At 45.8% G+C, this 19,809-nt stretch overlaps 1 protein-coding gene across 1 annotated transcript in view; it reads right to left on the bottom strand.

Moving 5' to 3' along the window:
- The window catches only part of AGXT (alanine--glyoxylate aminotransferase), a 465,350-nt gene extending 456,756 nt beyond the window's left edge, over nt 1-8,594 (bottom strand). The window contains exon 1 of the mRNA XM_086944021.1: nt 8,126-8,594. Coding sequence (XP_086800147.1) covers nt 8,126-8,380 — 255 coding nt within the window. The 5' untranslated portion in view covers nt 8,381-8,594. The remainder of the gene's footprint in view (nt 1-8,125) is intronic.
- Nucleotides 8,595-19,809: the final 11,215 nt, after the last annotated feature.

Genomic DNA, 19,809 nt, shown 5'->3' with positions numbered 1-19,809 from the left:
TGATGACAAAATTTTTGCCAAATTGATCACCTCCCGTCTTCTTTTACTCATGCCCCTCATTGCTCTTCCCAACCATTCATGTTTTATTCCCGGTAGGGCAACTTCGCATAACCTCCGCACAATCTTCTCAGTTTTGCATCAAATTAATCCTAAACTTCCGGCTGTGGCTGCCCTGGCTGTTGGATGCTACAAAGGCGTTCGATACGCTGGAGTGACCCTTTTCATTTTACCTTTAGCCGCGCATGGGCTTCAGCGAACTTTTTATGCGCAAGGTTAAACTCCTTTACACCAATCCCTCAGCACGTCGCCATATTAATGGACAGGTGTCCACCCTATTGGTATTACTCGTGGCACACATCAGAGGTGCCCTCTATCGCCCATGGTCTTTTCCATTGCAATGGAGCCCCTGGCCGCCAGGCTCCCGCAGCACCATACTCACCGAGGAATAGGCTTTTCGTCCCGCTCCCTACTCGTCTCCATGTGCGCGGATGATGTTACCCTATACGTCCGTCATCCTCAGGAGAACCCCAGCCCCTTCGTCTGGGAAATCATACGTTTTGGCGGGCTTTAAGGCATTCAAGTGAACTGGAGCAAGTCTGTTTTATTCCCCTTGACGGATGCCACTGTGCCATTCACACCGGACTTTCGGTTTGTGTGGGCATCTGGCCCCATGCGATATCTGGGCATCTGGCTGAGTAGGGACCTGGACGAACTGTGGAGATCTAACTTCGGTTGTGTGGTCGACTGGCTGGAATCTTAGAATCCATTGTGGAGCCGACTTCCGCTATCCCTGGCGGGCCGAATCGCAATCGCCAAGATGGTGGTCCTGCCTAAATTTCTCTACCTGTTTTTAAACATCCCTATTCCTCTTACTTCTCATTTCTTTTGCAAATTATGCTCCTGAATCATTTTCCTCGTCTGGGCGGGTAAACAGCCAAGAGTCGAGTATGACATTCTTACTCTCCCCATGTCTGCCGGTGGTATGGGCGCGCCGGATTTCAGGATCTATGCCTTGTGTGCCCAGGCCAGTTTTCTGAATTTTTGATCCATCCTACACCTTATCAGCCTCACGTTGCCGTTGAGACGAATGTAGCTTCTCCCGGGCCTCTGTCCACTGCTTTGTAGGCGCCTGCGGTTCGCCCTCTGCCAGAGGTCGACACGGTCGAGACGTTGCGCTGGGCCTGGTCCGGCCTACGCCGGCTTTCCAGCCTTCCTCTCTGCCAATTCCATGCCAATACTGAACCACACAGATTTTCCCCCACTTCAGCCTTCTGGCATGTCTAGGCATGTGTCACGTTGGGTTTGAGGACGGTGGCGGATCTCTACCCAGAGAACAATTTCTACTCTCTTCCTAAATCCTCAGGGCCGCTAGACACACTTTTATTTTACCAGCTGCGTGCTATTTGCCGAAAACTACACTCCACATTCCCTCAGCCCCCACCCACCATGCCGGCTCTGGATTTCATATATACGTCCCTGTCACCGCACAAATTAATTACCAAATTATACGTGCTTACCTTAGTGTCTGCCCCTATTTTCTCAGACTGGGAGTGGGAAGCGTGGGATCTTGGTATTGACATTTGACAGGCCGACTGGCTATACTGCTGTAACCAGACGAAAAAGCTGTCACCGAAGTACCGGCTGCGTCTGATACATTTTAAGTATTTGCACAAGCGTACCGCACCCCGGTTCAGCTCCACAGGCTTGGGCTCATTCCAAGGGACTCTTGTGTGCGCTGCACTGCCCCTGCTGCAAACTTTGCACTTTTAGCGTGGCTATGCCCTAAGGTCTCTGAGTTCTGGCAGGTGGTGTGTTCCACCATTTCTAACTTTACAAGCGCCAGAGTGCATCCTGACCCTCCCCTGTGCCTCTTTGGCTTCGTAAAATTCTGTCTTGATAATTCCTGATGCCTGATTTTGATGCTCTAGGTGCAGAGTGGTCATGTGTTGGGGTCATCGGCCTGCTCCAAGGTCTGAGAGCTGGCTGGAGGACGCCTCTCAGTGTCAGACTCTCCTATTGGAGTTCTGGGACTTATTGCCCGCCAAGTTCCTACCTGTTGATATTTGGGGCCCTCTGGTTACTTACTCCATTCCTGTTCCCACTCCAGTGGCGCTGCCTCTCCCGCGCTCCCCGCCGGACCTGTGCCCGCGGCGGCCGCCCCTGCTGGTCAGTGACTGCCTCCTCCCTTTCTATAGGCGCCCCCGCCTTTTGGTACTCCCCACTGATGTTATTATCGTATGTGTGTTCCCGTTAGAGGAGAGGGACCTCTGTGTAGTGGAGCTGTGATCTCAACCTTCACTTTTTTCTGCTCACTGTAAGATGTAGTCTACTTGTTACCAAATGCTTGACTTGATCTGTACTTTGTCGATTTGAGCTGCAGTGTTGCACAGTGTAATGTGTCTGACCTGACTTTCTTTAAGAAAGGTTTAAAAAAAAAAAATATATATATATATATATATATATATATATATATATATATATATATATATATATATATATATATTCTTTAAATTCTTGCATGGCGTTTAATACAATTGGGACCAATATGTTAGGCTGACGTACATAAAACACTGCATCATCTGCATGAAGGGAAAATAAGTTGTCGGTATGACCAACATGTATGCCCCAGTTATGAAGTGCCTGCCTGAGGCGGCACGCCAGGGGCTCCATCACTAAAGTGAAAATCAGGGGTGAAAAGAGGCACCCCAGTCCTGTACCTCATTGTAGTTGAATCTGCACCAGCACCACACAGCCCACAGACACCACCAACTTGGACCACGCAGTAGAGAACTTCAGTGACTGGATCGGCAGCACCGCAGACAAAGTCGCTCCCACCAAACCAGCCAAAACACACAGACCCTCCAAACATGGCAGCTGGTATACCCCGGAACTCAGCACATCAAAATGCAGGTGCAAACAAGTTAAAAGAAATGGCACAACAGCAGGAACCAAACCGACAGAGCCACCTTCAAAGTAGCTCTCAATGACTACCATTGACAGATCAAATCAGCAAAGAGGTAAGCCCTGACCCAATGGATCGACACCAGCACCAACCAAACCAAGAAACTCTTCACCATTGTCAAAGAGTTCACCTCACTGTCAGCCACTGAAAACTCGATCCCTTCATCACAGGAACTCTCTGACACCCTCATCGACCACTTCATCAACAAAATAACAACCATCTATAAGAACTTCGATTCCCAACCCTTCAACCTCCTCAGCCTCCCATCAACCACCACTACTGACCACCCGCTCAATGCATGGAAACAACTCAGTGCACCAAACACAACCACCCTTATGAACTCCATCCACACAGGAGCACCCACCGACCCCCGGCCCCACCGTCTCTTCAATCTCGGAAGAGATGAGAGCAGCTGCCAACTCACCACCATCAACAGTGCTTCTCTAACAATGGCCACCTTTCAAGGCATCAGGAAACACGCTAAGATCAAACCCCTTATCAAAAAATCCTCTGCAGACCCCAATGATCTCCAGAACTACATACCATCTCCCTGCTCCTGTTCCGCCCAAAGTCCTGGAGAAGGCCATCAACCTCCATCTCACCGGACACCTGGATTTAAACAACCTACTATACCCTTCCCAATCAGTATTCAGAACCAGCCACAGCATCTAGAAAGCTCAGATCAACCCACAGACAGCATCCGTACCCTACTCGACAGAAAGAATTCAGCTGCCCTGCTCCTGCTTGACCTCTCCACCTCCTTTGAAACGGTCTTCCATCACTCATTCATCGATTGCCTACGCCAGATTGGCATAACTGATGATGCACTCAGATAGAAGGCATCCTTTTTAACAGGACACACCCAGGAATTCGACCTCCCTCCCTTCACATCGCAAAAGAAGCACATCTGCAGAGTTGCCGAACACTCTTCAACATCTACATACTCACAAACATTGGGGCCGATTAGGATGGCGGACGGATCACCACCGCCATGCAGGCGGTGGCGATCCGCCCGACATCCGTGACCGTCCGCCACCTATTCCCCCCCCCCCCACCATATTACAATGGCGTGGGGGACCGCGGCGAATTGGAACACCGTCTGCCGCTTTTCCGCCCGGTCGCCTTGCAGCCGGGGCGGGAAAGGGTTCATTTGGCTGGCGGTGTCTTCCAGACACCGCCAGCCATATTAGGATGGCCTTATGCAGATGCCTTTCCTTGGCGGCAATGCCGCCAGGGAAAGGCATGCGGTCTTTACTTTGGGGGCCCCCTGCAGGCCCCCATGGTGAAGGCGAGAGGGGGGGTGGACATGGGGGTTACCTTAGGTACCCCCCCCTACATTTGCATACACAAAGAGGCAGGCACCGCGCGGTGCCTGCCTCTTTGTGTATGCAAATGCATGCTTGCATTTTTAACATTGCGGCGGGAATGTTAAAAATGCATGATCATCTCCTACACCAACAACACACAGCTCGTCCTATTGGTCTCTGTTGACCCCACATCAAGGAAGTCTAAGTTGCACAATTGCATGAAGTACGTTTCAACATGGATGAAGGACAACTGCCTAAAGCTCAACACGGACAGGACTAAAGTTCTGATCTTTTGCAAACACACCGTCCTCTGGAACGACTCCTAATGGCCATCGGAACTCAGACTTACCCCCACACTGAAAGACCATGCCCGCAACCTCGGCATCATCCTAGACAGCAAACTCTCCCTTAAATATCAGGTCAATGCCATCTCCTCAGAATCTGGGGCAGTGTCAAAAAGTCATGGGTGATGCTGGAAATGACCACAGCAACACCCATTGCATGCCCATTTTGCAGAATAATGCATTAAAGGGAATGATATTTGCAAGGCCTCATTAAGCAACACCATGTAGCTTAGTGCTGTCTGGTAAGAATGGGGCAGACCTCTTTGCCACCGTAGCTGTGCAAAAAGTGATGCTCTGGTGGTGCAGCCTAATTGTAAATAAGGCCCCAGATGTGTCCGATGGGGTTGTGAGTGTGTCCTTTCAACAAAAACAGGTATTGGAGGATCCAGGGGTATTTTTAACGACCACACACTGCTATAATCCCCAGGACTACAGTAACAACAAACGAATAGCGGTGGGTCAGAGAAAGAAGAGATAGAAATGGCTTGCTCTACAACTGACAGACTATGTTAACAGGGGTACTTTATTCAGGTTTGAAGAAAATACCCATCAGTATTCGACCTGTGCCACCCTTTTCATCATTTGGGTTCCTCCATACCACGAAGGAAGGTAGTCTACAATAGCTGTTTTGTAGGTAGACTCCGATGTAACCCAGTGATGTGGAAACAGATAGTTTGGGCAACAGGAGAGTACTGTTAAGCAGTGCATGTGAAACAAAATGTGATAATAAACAAAAGAAAGTGTTGTTAAAATTAGATAGACAGGAGGCAAGAAACTTTAATAAGCACCTCCCTACTTCTAAATCAATAAAAAAGTAGTGCGAGTCTAGTGGTTTTAACTCATAGCCACTAGTAGATTCTTATTGGAGCGACATGTTTCAGCAGACTTTACAGATCCATCAGGTATCTACTGCATTCATCAGGACCGGCGACGCTACTGCTTATCATATAAAAGTGAAAATCATAATGAAAATTTTTTCACCTGGGTAGATGTGAACAACTTTCTCCCAGCAATTAGTATGGGAGAGGAAAGCTCCACCTCACCTGGCTCTGGCTCAGGTAGCTGAAGCACCGCTCTGGCCGGCGGTTCTCCTGGCGTCCGTCCGAGCCAATCGGACGGACGCCAGCCTCAGAGAGTGTGAGTGTGTCTTCATGTCACTTCCATGGTCAACAGGCATATCATGTATCCTGAAACCAACATGTGTGCTTTACCATGGAGTGATGGGTCCAGAGACCTAGTTTGTGTGTATGGTGTACTGCGTAATTCTGTCAGTATTTACCATGAGAAAGAAACATTTCTTACTAGAGTCCCCTCACTCACCGGGGTTTCCCCACGGTGACATGCTTCATCATTGGGGTCATCCCAGTTCTCTACGAAAAGGGGCGTGCTGCGACTAGTATATGCGGTCGGGTGAGGATCGAGCAGGTAATCCCGAGCGGTTTCGCTGATAAGGAACAATGTTTTCACGAGGTGATCCTGCCCTCGCCTGAGACCATGAAGTGTAATTTAGCACCAATACATATACGCCAATGATATACAATTTTGTATGTATAAAAACGCATGTTTATAATTAACAGCGCAATAGTTTAATCAATCCTATTTATTTAAATATAGGAGTGGAATATACAGGGCTGGACCCTGTATGGTCCTGATGAAAAGCTTGGGGAGCTTGAAACATGTTGACCACAAGACACTGATCTAGCCCAATTTAAGGTTAGATTACAGTGTTACCCCATTTTAGCACATACCAAACTAGGAGCAGAATAAATTGTTGAGGCCCACTAGCACGGTATTTTTAACACACAACCACTCCATCACCACAACACTTTTGCACCACACATAGCCTTTTCACAAAAAAGTGCTCCTGCGTAGTTCGCTAGTCGCAGCACGCCCCTTTTCGTAGAGAACTGGGATGGCCCCAATGATGAAGCATGTCACCGTGGGGAAACTCCGGTGAGTGAGGGGACTCTAGAAAGAAATTTTTCTTTCTCATGGTAAATACTATATGAATATATGTCAGAGATGGGTCATGGAGAGACGAGGATCACTTTTCCTGGGTGATAGTGAGGCATTCTGATGGGGATGACATGTGGGTGTGTGGCATACAAAATACATAGCATCAGCCTACACCAGTACAAAACCCGGAGCAGAAAATCTGCAAGGCCACACATATTCTGTGAGCACACAAAATTGATTGGTGCCACCGCCTCCAAATATACATTCCTGAAAATAACTGAATAAACCTCAGAGACTTGATGGATAAGTGTTCCTATCTATCAGCCCTTGCTCTGTATCTGCTATAACACAGAATAAGAGAAGAGAAATGTGTCAAGCTAACAACAACAGAATTAGATACACTTATTGTGAAGATAATGATGTAGAAATGTAAAACCATCTATGTATACATATTGCACATGGCTTGCAATGTGTTAGTAACCATATGCTAATGTATTGACACTTGACCTTTGCCTCTCTTTCAACTGACCCCAGACTGAGCCAGAGAAGGCACATAACCAGGCTCACAGTAGGACCCGCAACATAGTGGAGAGATATTTTGGATTGGATTGATGAAGGCCAGGTTAAAGTGCTTTGACGTAGGGGGGGGGGGGGGTAGATTGCTCTACTATTGTACGTGCAATTCTGCGCAACATTAGTTTGCAGACAAATGTACCCTGGGAAGGTTCTGGAGAACTACCCAACTAGATGATGCGGAGGTTCAGTTCCACCCGAACACAGCTGCAGGCAATCGCGAGGTCCACAGATAATTCAAACTTTTTTTTTACATGATACACATGTTTCCTAATGGACAATGAAACCTATTTTCTGAAAGTCGGTACTTGCAAATAAATATCATAAACAATCACTTGTCAATGTGTCTATTTCACATGTACACCAAACAAAACTGTTACACGTTCCATCAAACGGGACCAGCCCTCAGAATAATGCATTCTTCTTGTTGTGTGCCAGGTATTAACGTCACACACACTTTGACGAAGCAAGTGCTGTGTCAAGTGTTGTGTGCCATTGGCACCTAGAGCTATACCATAGCACTGTGTCAGTAGACAAAGGTGTGTCATTGAGGAAGTCAACAAACTAATAGGAAAGATACGACCACACAACAAAAGCTGGCACTGTTACATGACTGGTAAGATATCTGCAGTGATTGTGAGTAATTGTCTTCCAAACTCTTTCATGGCATAGAAAAGGGTCAGAAGATTTCTGCAAAATGACTCAATGTACAAAACGTGAACTGTAGGGTGGGAAACGCACGATGACATATTGAATGCCTAAATTCACCAGTGACTGAAGAGTCATTTTCAGTTATAAACCACACCTTTGTTTAATTGGTTCATCATATTTCACAATACCAAATGGAAAATGAAAAATAATCTGCATTTCAATTCCATGTAATCATTCATACAGCAGCATCAACATAAAATTCAAAAAAACATCTGAGGTGCATGCTATATCGTATTATTGTTAAAGGTGCCTAGCACCCTGGCGCAACGTACCTGGAACGTCTCGGGGTGCATGTGTCCGATCAACGGTCTTCCTCCGGCTGCCTGGATACGTGGGGGAACATTTGAGGGCCCGGGCCCCAGCAGTAGTCTCTGGGGGACTGCGAGCGGACGCAGCAGTGCAGAGGGGACGGCCACCTGAAGCGCAGGAAAGGAGGACATGGCCCTGGGACAGTGCAAGACGGAGCCCACGAGGTTAGCTGGTGTCTGCTGGAGCAGGAAACGAGTGCCTTTCATTGCCGTCTGCATCCTTAAATTGTAAAAAAAAAAAAAAAATTGGGACGAGGACAGCAGTGAAGTTACCCTTTGGCCGAGCAAGGTATCTTATCTCAATTTGTTGCACCAACTCGTTTTTTTAGTGGTATTGTGAACAACTCTTCGGCCATTAAACTCTTCCTTCTTGATAGCTGAGTTATCATAGGGATAACTAACAGAAATGAGTTACCTATTCCCTTTTTATACCGACGTTCTCTGTACCTGCCAACTTTTAAAGAAACGTCACCCTGTGAAGGGGCGGGCCCCATGCCGAGAGCTACATAGAGGCTCGATGCCTGCAAAAAACTTCGCCCCCCCCCCCCCCCCCCTCAAAACTCTCCACCGACCCGCCCACTGCCCCCTCCCAAAAAACATAAAGCGTCACTGAGGCCTTTGCCGACGTCCCGGGTGTATTCACACCTCTTGATGGACATCGGCCGCTGATAACCTGCACAAACAAGCAAAGACACGCTGTGTAGTGGTTTCTACATACCTTTTCCTGCCACCGTGTGCTTTGTGCTTTATTTTTTACCGGGTGTGAACGGAGCCGAAATCGTCTGACACACCGTATCGCCGTGTGAGTTGGCAGGTCGCTGCCTCTGACTACTGTCCTAAACAAAAGCTGACGACAATGTAGTGCAAGTATGAAACTAGCAAAGATCAAAGCCGATCGTCTCTTTTTCTTTGCCTAGGTCTCTCTCTCTCCACAACGCAGTACTAATTTAAACTTTTCTTTCGCGCTGTCTTTAATCTTGCATGTCCCTCTGGCTGTAACGTTAGTTGCCGTCAACTAAAAACGCAATTTAAGGTCGGAGCTAGATATGTGTCAGACTGCACAACTCTCCTCGTGGTACTTGCCACTGGTGTGAACAGAGGCCCCTGGGGTTTTCTACTTCCGATCTGAGAGTGAAAGTGAGCTAAGTAAATATTCTCATTGGCTTACTCCCAGTTTCCCCTTCACCATTCTAATGTGAAAACATTCCCTTCTAACCAGAAATGAAAAGAGTTCCTAGGATGGCTTCTGGCCCTTCGAGTATGTATGGGACACCTGCATGTTTTCAATACAAGTCTGCCTTCTCTGGAATACCCCCTTTAGCTGGCTCTCCGAAACTGGCATTTGGGGCTTTTTACCCTTCATTTGGGCAGTCGGCTGAACTTCTGTCCTTGCTACAAATCAATTACTTCTTGGAAATGGGAGGCGGTGTTGTTGACAGAAGTCCATATTGATTTGTAGGAGGCCCACCTCTCCCCACCTATGTTGTTCAAAAAGCAGATAACATTTTTGTACCAAGGTTTGCTTCGTCAGCAGGTGAACTTGAATGCCATGTTGGTCTCTCTTTTACCTGGGCGGACACACAGACCTCTCACTGATCTGAATACATGGAATGGTGCCTACTCCCCCACTTCCTCCATTCTGATAAAAGGGCAAATGTTAGAGTATTTTTCTCACCAAATCTTTTTATTCTCCTAGGAGCTAGCTCTGCCACAGCGTCATTTTCTTTTCATGCTGTGGCAGCCTGTTTTTTGCAGTTATGTTTACAAAGTGACGCCTGAGGCCTTTAGTGTCACTTATTTTTAAATCCTGCTCCTGTTTTACACCGCGCTAGATCTGGATGCAACAGTTACCGATAATGATAAGCAAAGTTGGCCTTCCCCCTTAAAGCCATGCAAAACTGACACAGCCGTATTTACAACGATTTTGGGAAATGAAGCTACTTTGGCAAAAGACACGCAGAGTTCCATTTCAAATATTTGTATTGTTTGTTTGAATAAAGAACAGCAAAAGAAACAGCAATGATATACAATGTACAGCAGAATGACATTACCTCAACATGGGTCCTCCCCATCCCAGTCCTTACAACGTGAGGCAGTCCTGCTTCCACCCAGCCAATCAAAACGTTAGAAAACCAAAAAAGGCTAACGGCCACATGCATCATTGCATCCGTTTGCGATTCCTAAATTGCGAAAATTAAGGAATCGTACTTTAGAAATCGCAAACGGAAATGCATGAACAAATCGCATTTATTTTTGCGATTCGGTATTTTTCCTTAATTGCGATTCACAATTTGCGAAACGCAATTAAGGAAAACCCTTCCCATTGATTCCTGTGGGCCAAAAGGCCCATAGGAATGAATGGGAAGGCATTCACATTTTGCGAATTTCAAATTGCGATTCGCAAAATGTAAATGCAATTTCAAGGGTGCAGGGGGGGGTCCAAAGAACCCCTCCCTGCACCCCTGAAATGTAACTTTAAATGCAATTTACACACACACATGCCCCAAGGGCATGTGTGTGTGTAAATTAAAACTTTCAAAAATGCAATTTGTGCATATTTGAAAGTTTTTGGTAAATTCAACTTCATGCTAATTTACCACTTCCAAATTGCGAATTCGCAAATAAAAAATAATCATGCATTGCATTTAAGAAATCTGAAATTGCGATTTCTTAAATGCAATCGCAATTTTAGAAATCGCAACATGGTTGCGATTCCTAAAATTGCGAAATGCATGATGCATTCCAAATTAGTCAATTGCATTCGCAAACGTCCGAAAATTGCGATTCGCACTGTTTGCGAATGCAATTGACTTTGATGCATGTGGGCACGAAGGTTACATAAGCACCTCCCACCCACCGCCATGCCTGTCAGAATGCTGTTGCTCCGTGTTCCTGTTTCCATTTCCGGATTTCCTGTGGGATGGTTGAGGTACTCTGAGTCTTTCTGTCCATTTTTTATAAAGGTTGCTTTTTTTGCAGTTTTATGTTAATTCTGTTGTTTTATCTATGAGCGGCCATACCGGTGCTCTGGTCGGCCGGGCTCCTGCTCTGGGGTCAGGATGCCCCCCACCCCACATGTGCTGGGGCGCGGAGGTCTACTGGTGTCCTGGCCTTGGGTTGTTCCGGCGCTGGAGTTTACAGGCAGTGTCTGCCCCCACTGTCATGTTTGATGCATGTGGTTGTGGGTGGAGACTGCAGGACTGCTCTTTTACTGGTTTTCAGGTCTCACGTTACAAGACTTGGGGCCCCATTAGGATATCGGGCGGATCGCCACCTCTATGCGGGCGGTGGCGATCCGCCCGACATCCTTCCCCGCAACCCACCCATTTCCCCCGCCATCCATTTCCCCCGCCATATTACTATGGCGGGGGGACCGCGGCGGACGGAAAGACCGACCGCCGCTTTTCTGCCCTATTAAAGAGTTGACCGGGCGGAATAGGGTTTCATATGGTGGCGATGTCTGTTAGACACCGCCATCCATATTAGGGTGAAGGCGGGGACATGCTTTTCCGTGGCGGCAATGCGGGAATGTCTTTTGGGGGCCCGTTGCGGGCTCCCAGGGACTCCGGGGGGGGGGTGGAGGTTGCACATGGGGGGTACCTATGGCACCCCCTGCACTTCACTGTGCAACGTCACGTTGTGCATTGAATTGCACAATGTGCATTTTTAGCATTGCGGCGGTCGGTGCTTTCAGCACCGCCCGCCGCAATGCTAAAAATGCAGGACGCGCCTGCCAGTGTGGCGGGTGCATCCTAGTGGCCCCCACGGGATCGCCGCCCTTATGGCTGGCAGTCCCATTTTACGTCGGGCCCGCCTGCCATCCTAATGGGCCCCTAGGTGTTTGGGGGTAGTATTTAATGGAGGTTGCTGGGCACTTCCTTTGTGTGTGTTGGGAGTTTCCTCTGGGGTTTACTCCTTTTTTACTTGCAATGTGAGAGGGGACTTCATCTCTGGTGCCTGCAAAGGCAGTTTCCAAGCAGCATAATGTCCAGGACCTGCAAGTAGATGATGTTTTGCAGATTTCTAGGGCATGCAGGAATTGATCAATTATGCTGTCCAGTGTGCGCTGTAGGAGCCTGCGGCTAAGAGGTCCAAGGATGATGAGGAGGACATGGACAATTCCCCTAAGGGAAAATACCTCCAGGGCAAGGTTTTTTGGACATGTTGGTCTATATTCGAGAGGTGCTTAGTTTTGACCCATATCTGATGAGGGGTTTTACGCCCAGTATAGTTCCTCTGTGGTGAATTACCCTCCCTTCCATTATATGTTGAAGGATATACTGACTAAGGAATGGCTTGAAATTGATAAGGAGGGTATCCCTGCTTTCTGGGGAAGCAGTATCACCTGGCGGACTTTGACTCCCAGTTTCCAGCAGTTCCAAAAGCTAATTTTCTTTTGTCCTCTATGGCTTCGGCTTCCTCTTCCTCTTTATTATCGGAGGAGGCTTCTCTGACGGATCTGGTAGAGCGGAAGGTGGAGTCTGCTCTCAAGCGTTCTTACGCAGCTTCTCATTTTGGAGTCTGTGCTAGTACCTTTGCGACCTATGCTTCGCAGGTCCTTTTGAAGGATTTTGAGAAGTTTTTTGACTGTTTGCAGGATCAAGGGGACCCTACTTCTGTCTTGGCTCAAATGGAGGTCTTGGCGCAATTCCTCTCGGATGTGACTTTTGATTCATTGTGGGCTTCTCCTCGGCAGCCAGGGCGGCAGTGGCTGGTAGGAGGTCTCTCTGGACCAGGCCTTGGCATCTTGAGGATGCTCAGGCGGCCTTGGTCCATAAGCTGCCGTTTGATGGTTCTCGTCTCTTTGGGGATGCTTTGAATGCGATGGTGCAGCGCTCTGTGGAGGCGAACAAAATGTTGAAGCCTTTTCAGCCTGTGCCTAAGAAGAAATCCTTTTTTCGTAAGCAGGGTTTTCAGGAGGCCTTGTCTTCTCTGCCCTTCATGGTCAGGCCCGTGGTCGGGGGGGGGGGGGGGGGGGGGGGGGGCGCGTTCCATTTTCAATCCCGGCCTCAGCAACAGCAGCAGCTGCAGCAGGAGCCCTCTGATGCGGTCCAGAATTGACTATGCCGTTGTGGGTGCTCGGCTCCGTATGTTTCTGGACTGTTAGTCTGCTCTAATTTCCGACCAGTGGGTCTTGTCTGTCATCAGGTTGGGTTACTGAATTCCCTTCTGGGCCCCCCCACCCTCTGGATTACTTTCAAGTTACCCCGTTGTCAAGAGATCCCGTGAGGCGGTCTGCCATGTTGTCCGGGGCCACCATGTTGTTGTCAAAGGGGGCTGTTGTACCGGTTCCAGTGGAAGAAGTGGGCCTGGGGCTCTATTTCCATCTGTTTCTGGTCCCAAAACCAGATGGTTCCTTCTGTCCGATTCTGAATGTCCGGGCTTTGAACAAGTTGGTTTGATTGGATCATTTTCGGATGGTCACCTTACAGTCCGTCATTCCCCTCATCCAGGAGGGCAATTTTTGGGCTTCTCTGGACTTGGAAGAAGCCTATTTACGCTCCAGTCCATCATGCCAGTCAGCGGGTCCTGAGGTTTGCAGTTCAAGGGATGCATTTCCAGTTTCAGGTTTTGCCGTTCGGCCTCTCCACTGCTCCCAGGACTTTTCTCAAGGTAATGGCTCCTGCTGAGGGGTTTTGCAATATTATAACAATTGGTTCCTTCGGGTGTATAACATTTCTTTTACTTACTCATAATATATGTAGTATGTAAAGCAAAGATCAGAATCCGACACCATTTATGTATTTATGCTCTATTCTATGAATTATAGTCATTCCTAAATACTCTTTGTAAATTGCATATTAGGCTGTACAAAAGGTGATCAAAAGTGCAAATAGTGACATTTAGTGCTCAGTGCTGGTGGCGCAAAAGTGACCAAACAACTATACAATGATTATATACAAGGGGAACACAAACAGTAATTTAACTTGGTCTGTACTGCTTCAATTATACCACTGCATACTACATATGTCAGTTTTAAATACAGGATATTAATATGACAGATCCAAAGATTTGTCGACGTTTTGACCCTCTATAAGCGCAGACACAGGTCTTCATCAGGACTGGTGGGAACAATGAACAGCCTTCGTGTAAACCCAGTTGGGTTCCAGGTGGAGCTTGAACTGTGTTCATCTGTCGGCGTTGCAGAAAAGCTCCCCCAACGGTTATTCTATTTACCGGCTTGTTAATGTACTATGCCAAACCTTTCTCCTAACTGGGTATTGGAGTTAGTCTTGTACCCAGTTGTAGTTCAGAATAGGATTTAACGAACCAGGGAATGGCTTTACTCAAAATCACACTTCGCTGAGTCTGTAATTGGCAAAAGATGCTTCATGCTGGAGGAGAATCCTCTTCCTACTCGGCGTGGCTCCAACCCAAAATTTGCGCAATGGCCGGGGTTTTGCAGCATCTGGGTTTCTCAGTTTTTCCCTATATTGATGATTGTTTGATCTCCGCTTCCTCCTTTCCTAAGGCTCTTCTGGCCTTGGAGGCTACGTTGACCATGTTACAGGATCTGGGGTTGAAGTTGAATCTGGCCAAGTCTCATCTGAATCCTGTTCAGAGACTTACGTTCATCAGGGGTCTGTTCGACACCTCTATGAGGGCGTGTTTCTCCCTCCTGTTTGGATTCTTTCCCTGCAGACTGTGTTGCGGGATCTATTGAGTTGTCCTTCTGCCCGGCTAGTGTTTGGTTGTGGGTCCAGGGGTTGATGGCTGCCACCACTGCTGTGGTTCCTTGGGCTCGTCTACATCTCAAGCCCTTGGTGACTCATCTGTTGGCTCGGTGGGACTCCTCACGGGCGGATTACGAGACTCTGGTTCCGCTCTCTCCTGCTCTGGTTCAGGACTTGGACTGGTGGTTTTGCACTCCCAATCTGGAGAAGGGGGTGCAGTTTTGTCTTCTTCCTCCCCTTTTGTTGATCACAGATGCCAGTCTTTGGGTTTGGGAGGCCATGTTGGGGTCCTTGGAGGCCAAGAGTCTGCGGTCTCAGATGGACAGCGCCCGTTCCTCAAACTGGTGGGAGTTGGCGGCCATCTGGGAGGTGGTGCAGTTCTTACAGGTTCATCTCCACAGGACGAATCTGTTGGTTCATACCGACAATCAGCTGGCTCGTTGTTACTTGAACCGTCAGGGAGGGACCAAGTGCGCGTCTCTGAATCTGTTGGCCTCCATGATCTGTGCTTGGGTGGCATCTCACCTGTTGGCCTTGAGGGCGGTGTACATTCTGGGACAGTTGAATCTTCATGCGGACGCTTTGAGCCGCAACCTTCCATCCTCTGTTCTGTACCATCTTTCTCTTCCTCTGTTCCAGTCCCTTTGTCTTCAGTTTGGGACTCCCTGGATCAATCTCTTTGCATCTCCTCACAACGCTCTTCTCCCCCGGTTTTGTTCGGAGGTAATGTGTCCTCAGTATTAAGCGGTGGATGCTCTTTAGATTCCCTGGCCTTCGTGCCTTCTGTATGCCTTCCCTCCTATTCCCCTCCTCCCGAGGGTGCTGCAGAAGATTTGGGGGGAGAGGGTGTTGGTCCTTTTGATTGCTCCCTTCTGGCCTCGCCGCCTTTGGTTTCCTCTCCTGTTGCGGCTGGCGGGGGGTTGGTTTGTCCAGCTTCCTTTTGTTCCGGCTCCTCTTCGATTTCCGCTCCTGTCTCTGCCTTGTCTTCGTCATTTGCAGCTGACGGCCTGGCTCTTGAGCAGTTGACGTTGGAGTCTTTGGGCTGTTCTTATGTGGTGGCTCATGACATTCAGTTGCCGCATCGACCTTTGACCCTTAAATGCTATGGTCGTCATTGGGCCTCTTATGTATCTTGGTGTTCTTCCCATAGGGTGGATCCTGTGCTGGGAGATCCTGCGTCTGTGTTGGATTTTCTCCGGGATGGTTTTTTGAAGGGCCTTTCCCCTTCTACTTTGTCTACTCAGTGGGCAGCAGTTCATGCTTGCTGGGGTCCTGAGGCCTCCTCTGAGATGGTTGCCCCCTTGGTGAGTCTGCTTCTTCTGAGATTTAGGGTTCGTTGGCCGGTTTCTCCTGTGATCGTGCCTTTTTGGGATTTGCCTACTGTTTTGCGGGGTCTGCAGTTGCCCCCTTTTGAGCCCTTAATGGATGTGGACTTAATGTGGTTATCAGCTAATGTGGCTGTTTGGCTGGCCATCATCTCCACTCGTCGGTTGGGGGAGTTGGGTGCCTTGCTCATTTCTTTCCCTTCTTTACAGTTCCTGCAGGATCGGGTTGTTTTGAAGCTTGATCTGGCTTTTCTTCCTAAGGTTTCTTCTCAGTTCCATTTGCAACAGGAGGTAATGCTTCCTTATTTGCCTACGGAGGGGGATTACCTTGTTCTCTCTTCTTTGGATGTTCGCAGGGCTCTTCAGATTTACCTACAGCGTTCCGGTGGGGTTTCGGCTTTCTCCTGCCCTGTTTGTCTCCTATGGGAGTGTGGCTAAGGGGAAGAAGGTATCCACTTCCACAATCAGTCAATGGGTGCGTTTGGTGGTCTGCCAGTCCTATAAATCTGTGGATCTATCTCCTCTGTCTCAGGTGCAGAGTAGTTCGACATGTTCTCTATCCGCTTCCTGGTCTGAGGCGACGGGGGTCTCTGTCCAGGAGATTTGTAGGGTGGCCACTTGGCAGTCCCATCACACGTTTGTTCGGCATTATCCTCTTGATGTTTTGCATGCATCTGTTGACAGTTTTGCTGTTGGCGTTCTGAACGCTGCTGTTCCTTGATCATTTATTTGATTAAACTTTTTGTACTTTTGCATGGAGCCCTAGTATCCTGCATGTTTTCTTCTTGGTTCTCTGCTTGTGAGTTCCTCATGTTGTAAGGACTGGGACTGGGAGGACCCATGAAGAGGTAATGTCTTGTTATTTACCGGTAATTTTCATTACCCTGATTAGGGTCCTCCTGATCCCAGTCCTCTTCCCTCCCCCTCTCCCTCATGCTGTGTTTGTGTCTGGGTCTTGTTGATAACAGGCATGGTGGTGGGTGGGAGGGGCTCATGTAACATTTAACCTTTTTTGTTTTCTAGCATTTTGATTGGCTGGGTGGAGGCAGGACTGCCTCACGTTGTAAGGACTGGGACGGGGAGGACCATATTCGGGGTAATAAAGATTACCGGTAAGTAACAAGACATTATCTCGATACATCAATTGAGGAGGTACATGACGTTTCAGTTTTGTCCAATAAACAGTAATTATTATCTTCATTACAATAGGAGTTGCATACAAAATAAAAAGCATGTTAATACTTCAAACTGTACATTAATAGCTAATTTTGATACAATCAAGAAATAGTAAGAATAACAATAAAAGATGAAGGAGATGAAAAATAGATGAAACTAAGTAAAGCCAAAGAGAAGAATAGGAGAAGAGAGGATATTGCAGTCAGAGTAAGTATTACCAAAGTCAATCATGTAGGTTTATGAGTACTGAAATAGGTATCCAGACTATCCCACATGTGTCTAGTGGAGGATTTCCATGGGGAGTTTTGAAGAGCGATATTGTCTGCCCCCAAAGGTGAATAAACCAGTTCATCCAATTTTTTAATGATGCCTTATGCGCGTCTTTCCAATTATTCAATATAATTTGAATTGTGCAATAAGTAAAAGGTGCAGTAGGCTTTTTCTGCATAATTTAAAGTATCAATGCCAAGAAAGTTGGTTGTTAAAGTGGATATTTCTCTTTTCAAATTGCAAGAGAATAGTTTTGAAATAAAGTCAAATGTCTTGTCCCAAATGTTGCTACAGCACTGAAGTGCAGAATAAGGTGGGCTAAATTACCTGTTTCTTCCTTACAGTTCCAGCAAAGAGAGTCACATCGAAGGTGTTGTAAATGTAATCGGGCCGGTGTCCAGAAGGCTTTGTGTAGGAGCCATAATTTGGTTTGAGAGAGGACCAGAGATATTTTATTCCTGGTGGTGGAGATCCAAATCTGAGTCCAATTAGTATTGGGTATCGGGTTAGAAGAATGAGATTCCCAGAACGCTATAAGATTTTTATTTAGAGGGGTGTTTTTAGGACAAAGTAGTTTATAAATCACAAAAACTTGGTGACCTAGCTTATTATTCTGCAATACAGTAAGTGGTCATAATATCTAGTTCTTAATATTGATATACTATAATATTGTGTTTAGTATATCGACAGTACTAAATATCGATTTAATATATATCGATGTTAAAAATATCGATTATAAGTGTTTTTAAAAATATCAAAGTGTGAAATATCGAATGTTAAAATATCCTCAAGTCAAAATATCATTATAGTATTTTATTTTTATGCTTTATGTTTGTTTTTGGTATTATATTAGGTCATTAATGTTATAAAAAATATAAATTGAATTTTAATTTTCAGGAGCGGGTTGTTGGGTTTATAGGGAATAAGGGTGGGGAGTGTTTTAAAAAAATGGAAATTCAATGTAATTTTTTTTACATTTACATATTTAAAATTACAATGTTGTTTTAGGAGCGGGATGTTGTGTGTATAGGGGAATTAAAAAATAAAGTATAATTCATAAAATAATTATTAATACATTTGTTTTAGGAGCAGGATGTTGGGTTTATAGCGGATAAGGGTGAGGAGTGTTTTAAAAAATTGGTTAGAAATGTTAAATGAATGTAAAATCTATAAAATAATTTTTAATAAATTTGTTTTAGGAGCGGTATGTTGGGTTTATAGGGGATAAGGGTGGGGAGTGCTTTAACAATTTTGAAATTTAATTTTAAATACATTTAAGATTTATAAATTCAAAATTACAACGTTGTTTTAGTAGCGGGATGTTGGCTTTATAGGGGATAAGGGTGGGGAATGTTTTTTAAAAAAAATTATTAAATTTGAAATAATATTGAAATTTAAAAATTATTATTTAAAATTTCATTTTATGAGTGTTATGTTGTGTTTATAGGGGAGAGGGGTGGGGAGTGTTTTGAAATAATAAAAACAAATGTATTAAAATTTTACAACTACAAAATTGTATTTATAAATACATTTTTAGGAATGTGATGTGAGTTTGTAGATTATAAGTGTGGGCAGTGTTTTAAAATATTTTAACATATATAATAAAATATTTAAAAAACAATTAAACATTCATTAAAAAAAGTTTTCTTAATTTAGAATTAATATGTGTATTTTGATGTTATTTGTATAATATTGGTAATATTTTTTTAGTTTAGAGTGAAATTATAAATCAAAAATAATTGTAATATATTGTTTTAGTCAGCCAGTCAAAGTTTATTGTATGAATAATTAAAATCGTTACAAATATCCCCCCCAAAAAATAAATAAATAAAATATCTTTACATCAGCTGTTAAAACCAGACAACATTGATAATGTCCCAGTAGTAAAAATGTGTGTGCTTAACCAACACATAAAATGTTATGAATACAAAAGATAAAATAAAATCCAACTTCCATGATCCTTGATATGTTTTACTTTCAGTCCATTTATTGCGCAGCTGGCTCCGCCGGGCCCGTGCCCTTTTGATCACACCTCTCTGTTCTCCTCCAGGTCGGCTTGCTGTAAAAGTTTTCTTACCTATATTGTTTTAATAGTGGATACTTATAAATTCATTAATATTATAAAATATAGCTTATTAATATTTCACAATATTTAATATTGCACCAACGTTAATAATTAACCACTAACAGTGTTGTTTACTGG

Source organism: Lissotriton vulgaris, chromosome 11 (genome assembly GCF_964263255.1).
Source record: "Lissotriton vulgaris chromosome 11, aLisVul1.2, whole genome shotgun sequence".
Lineage (NCBI taxonomy): Eukaryota > Metazoa > Chordata > Amphibia > Caudata > Salamandridae > Lissotriton > Lissotriton vulgaris.
This window is presented reverse-complemented; position numbering and strand designations above follow the sequence as displayed.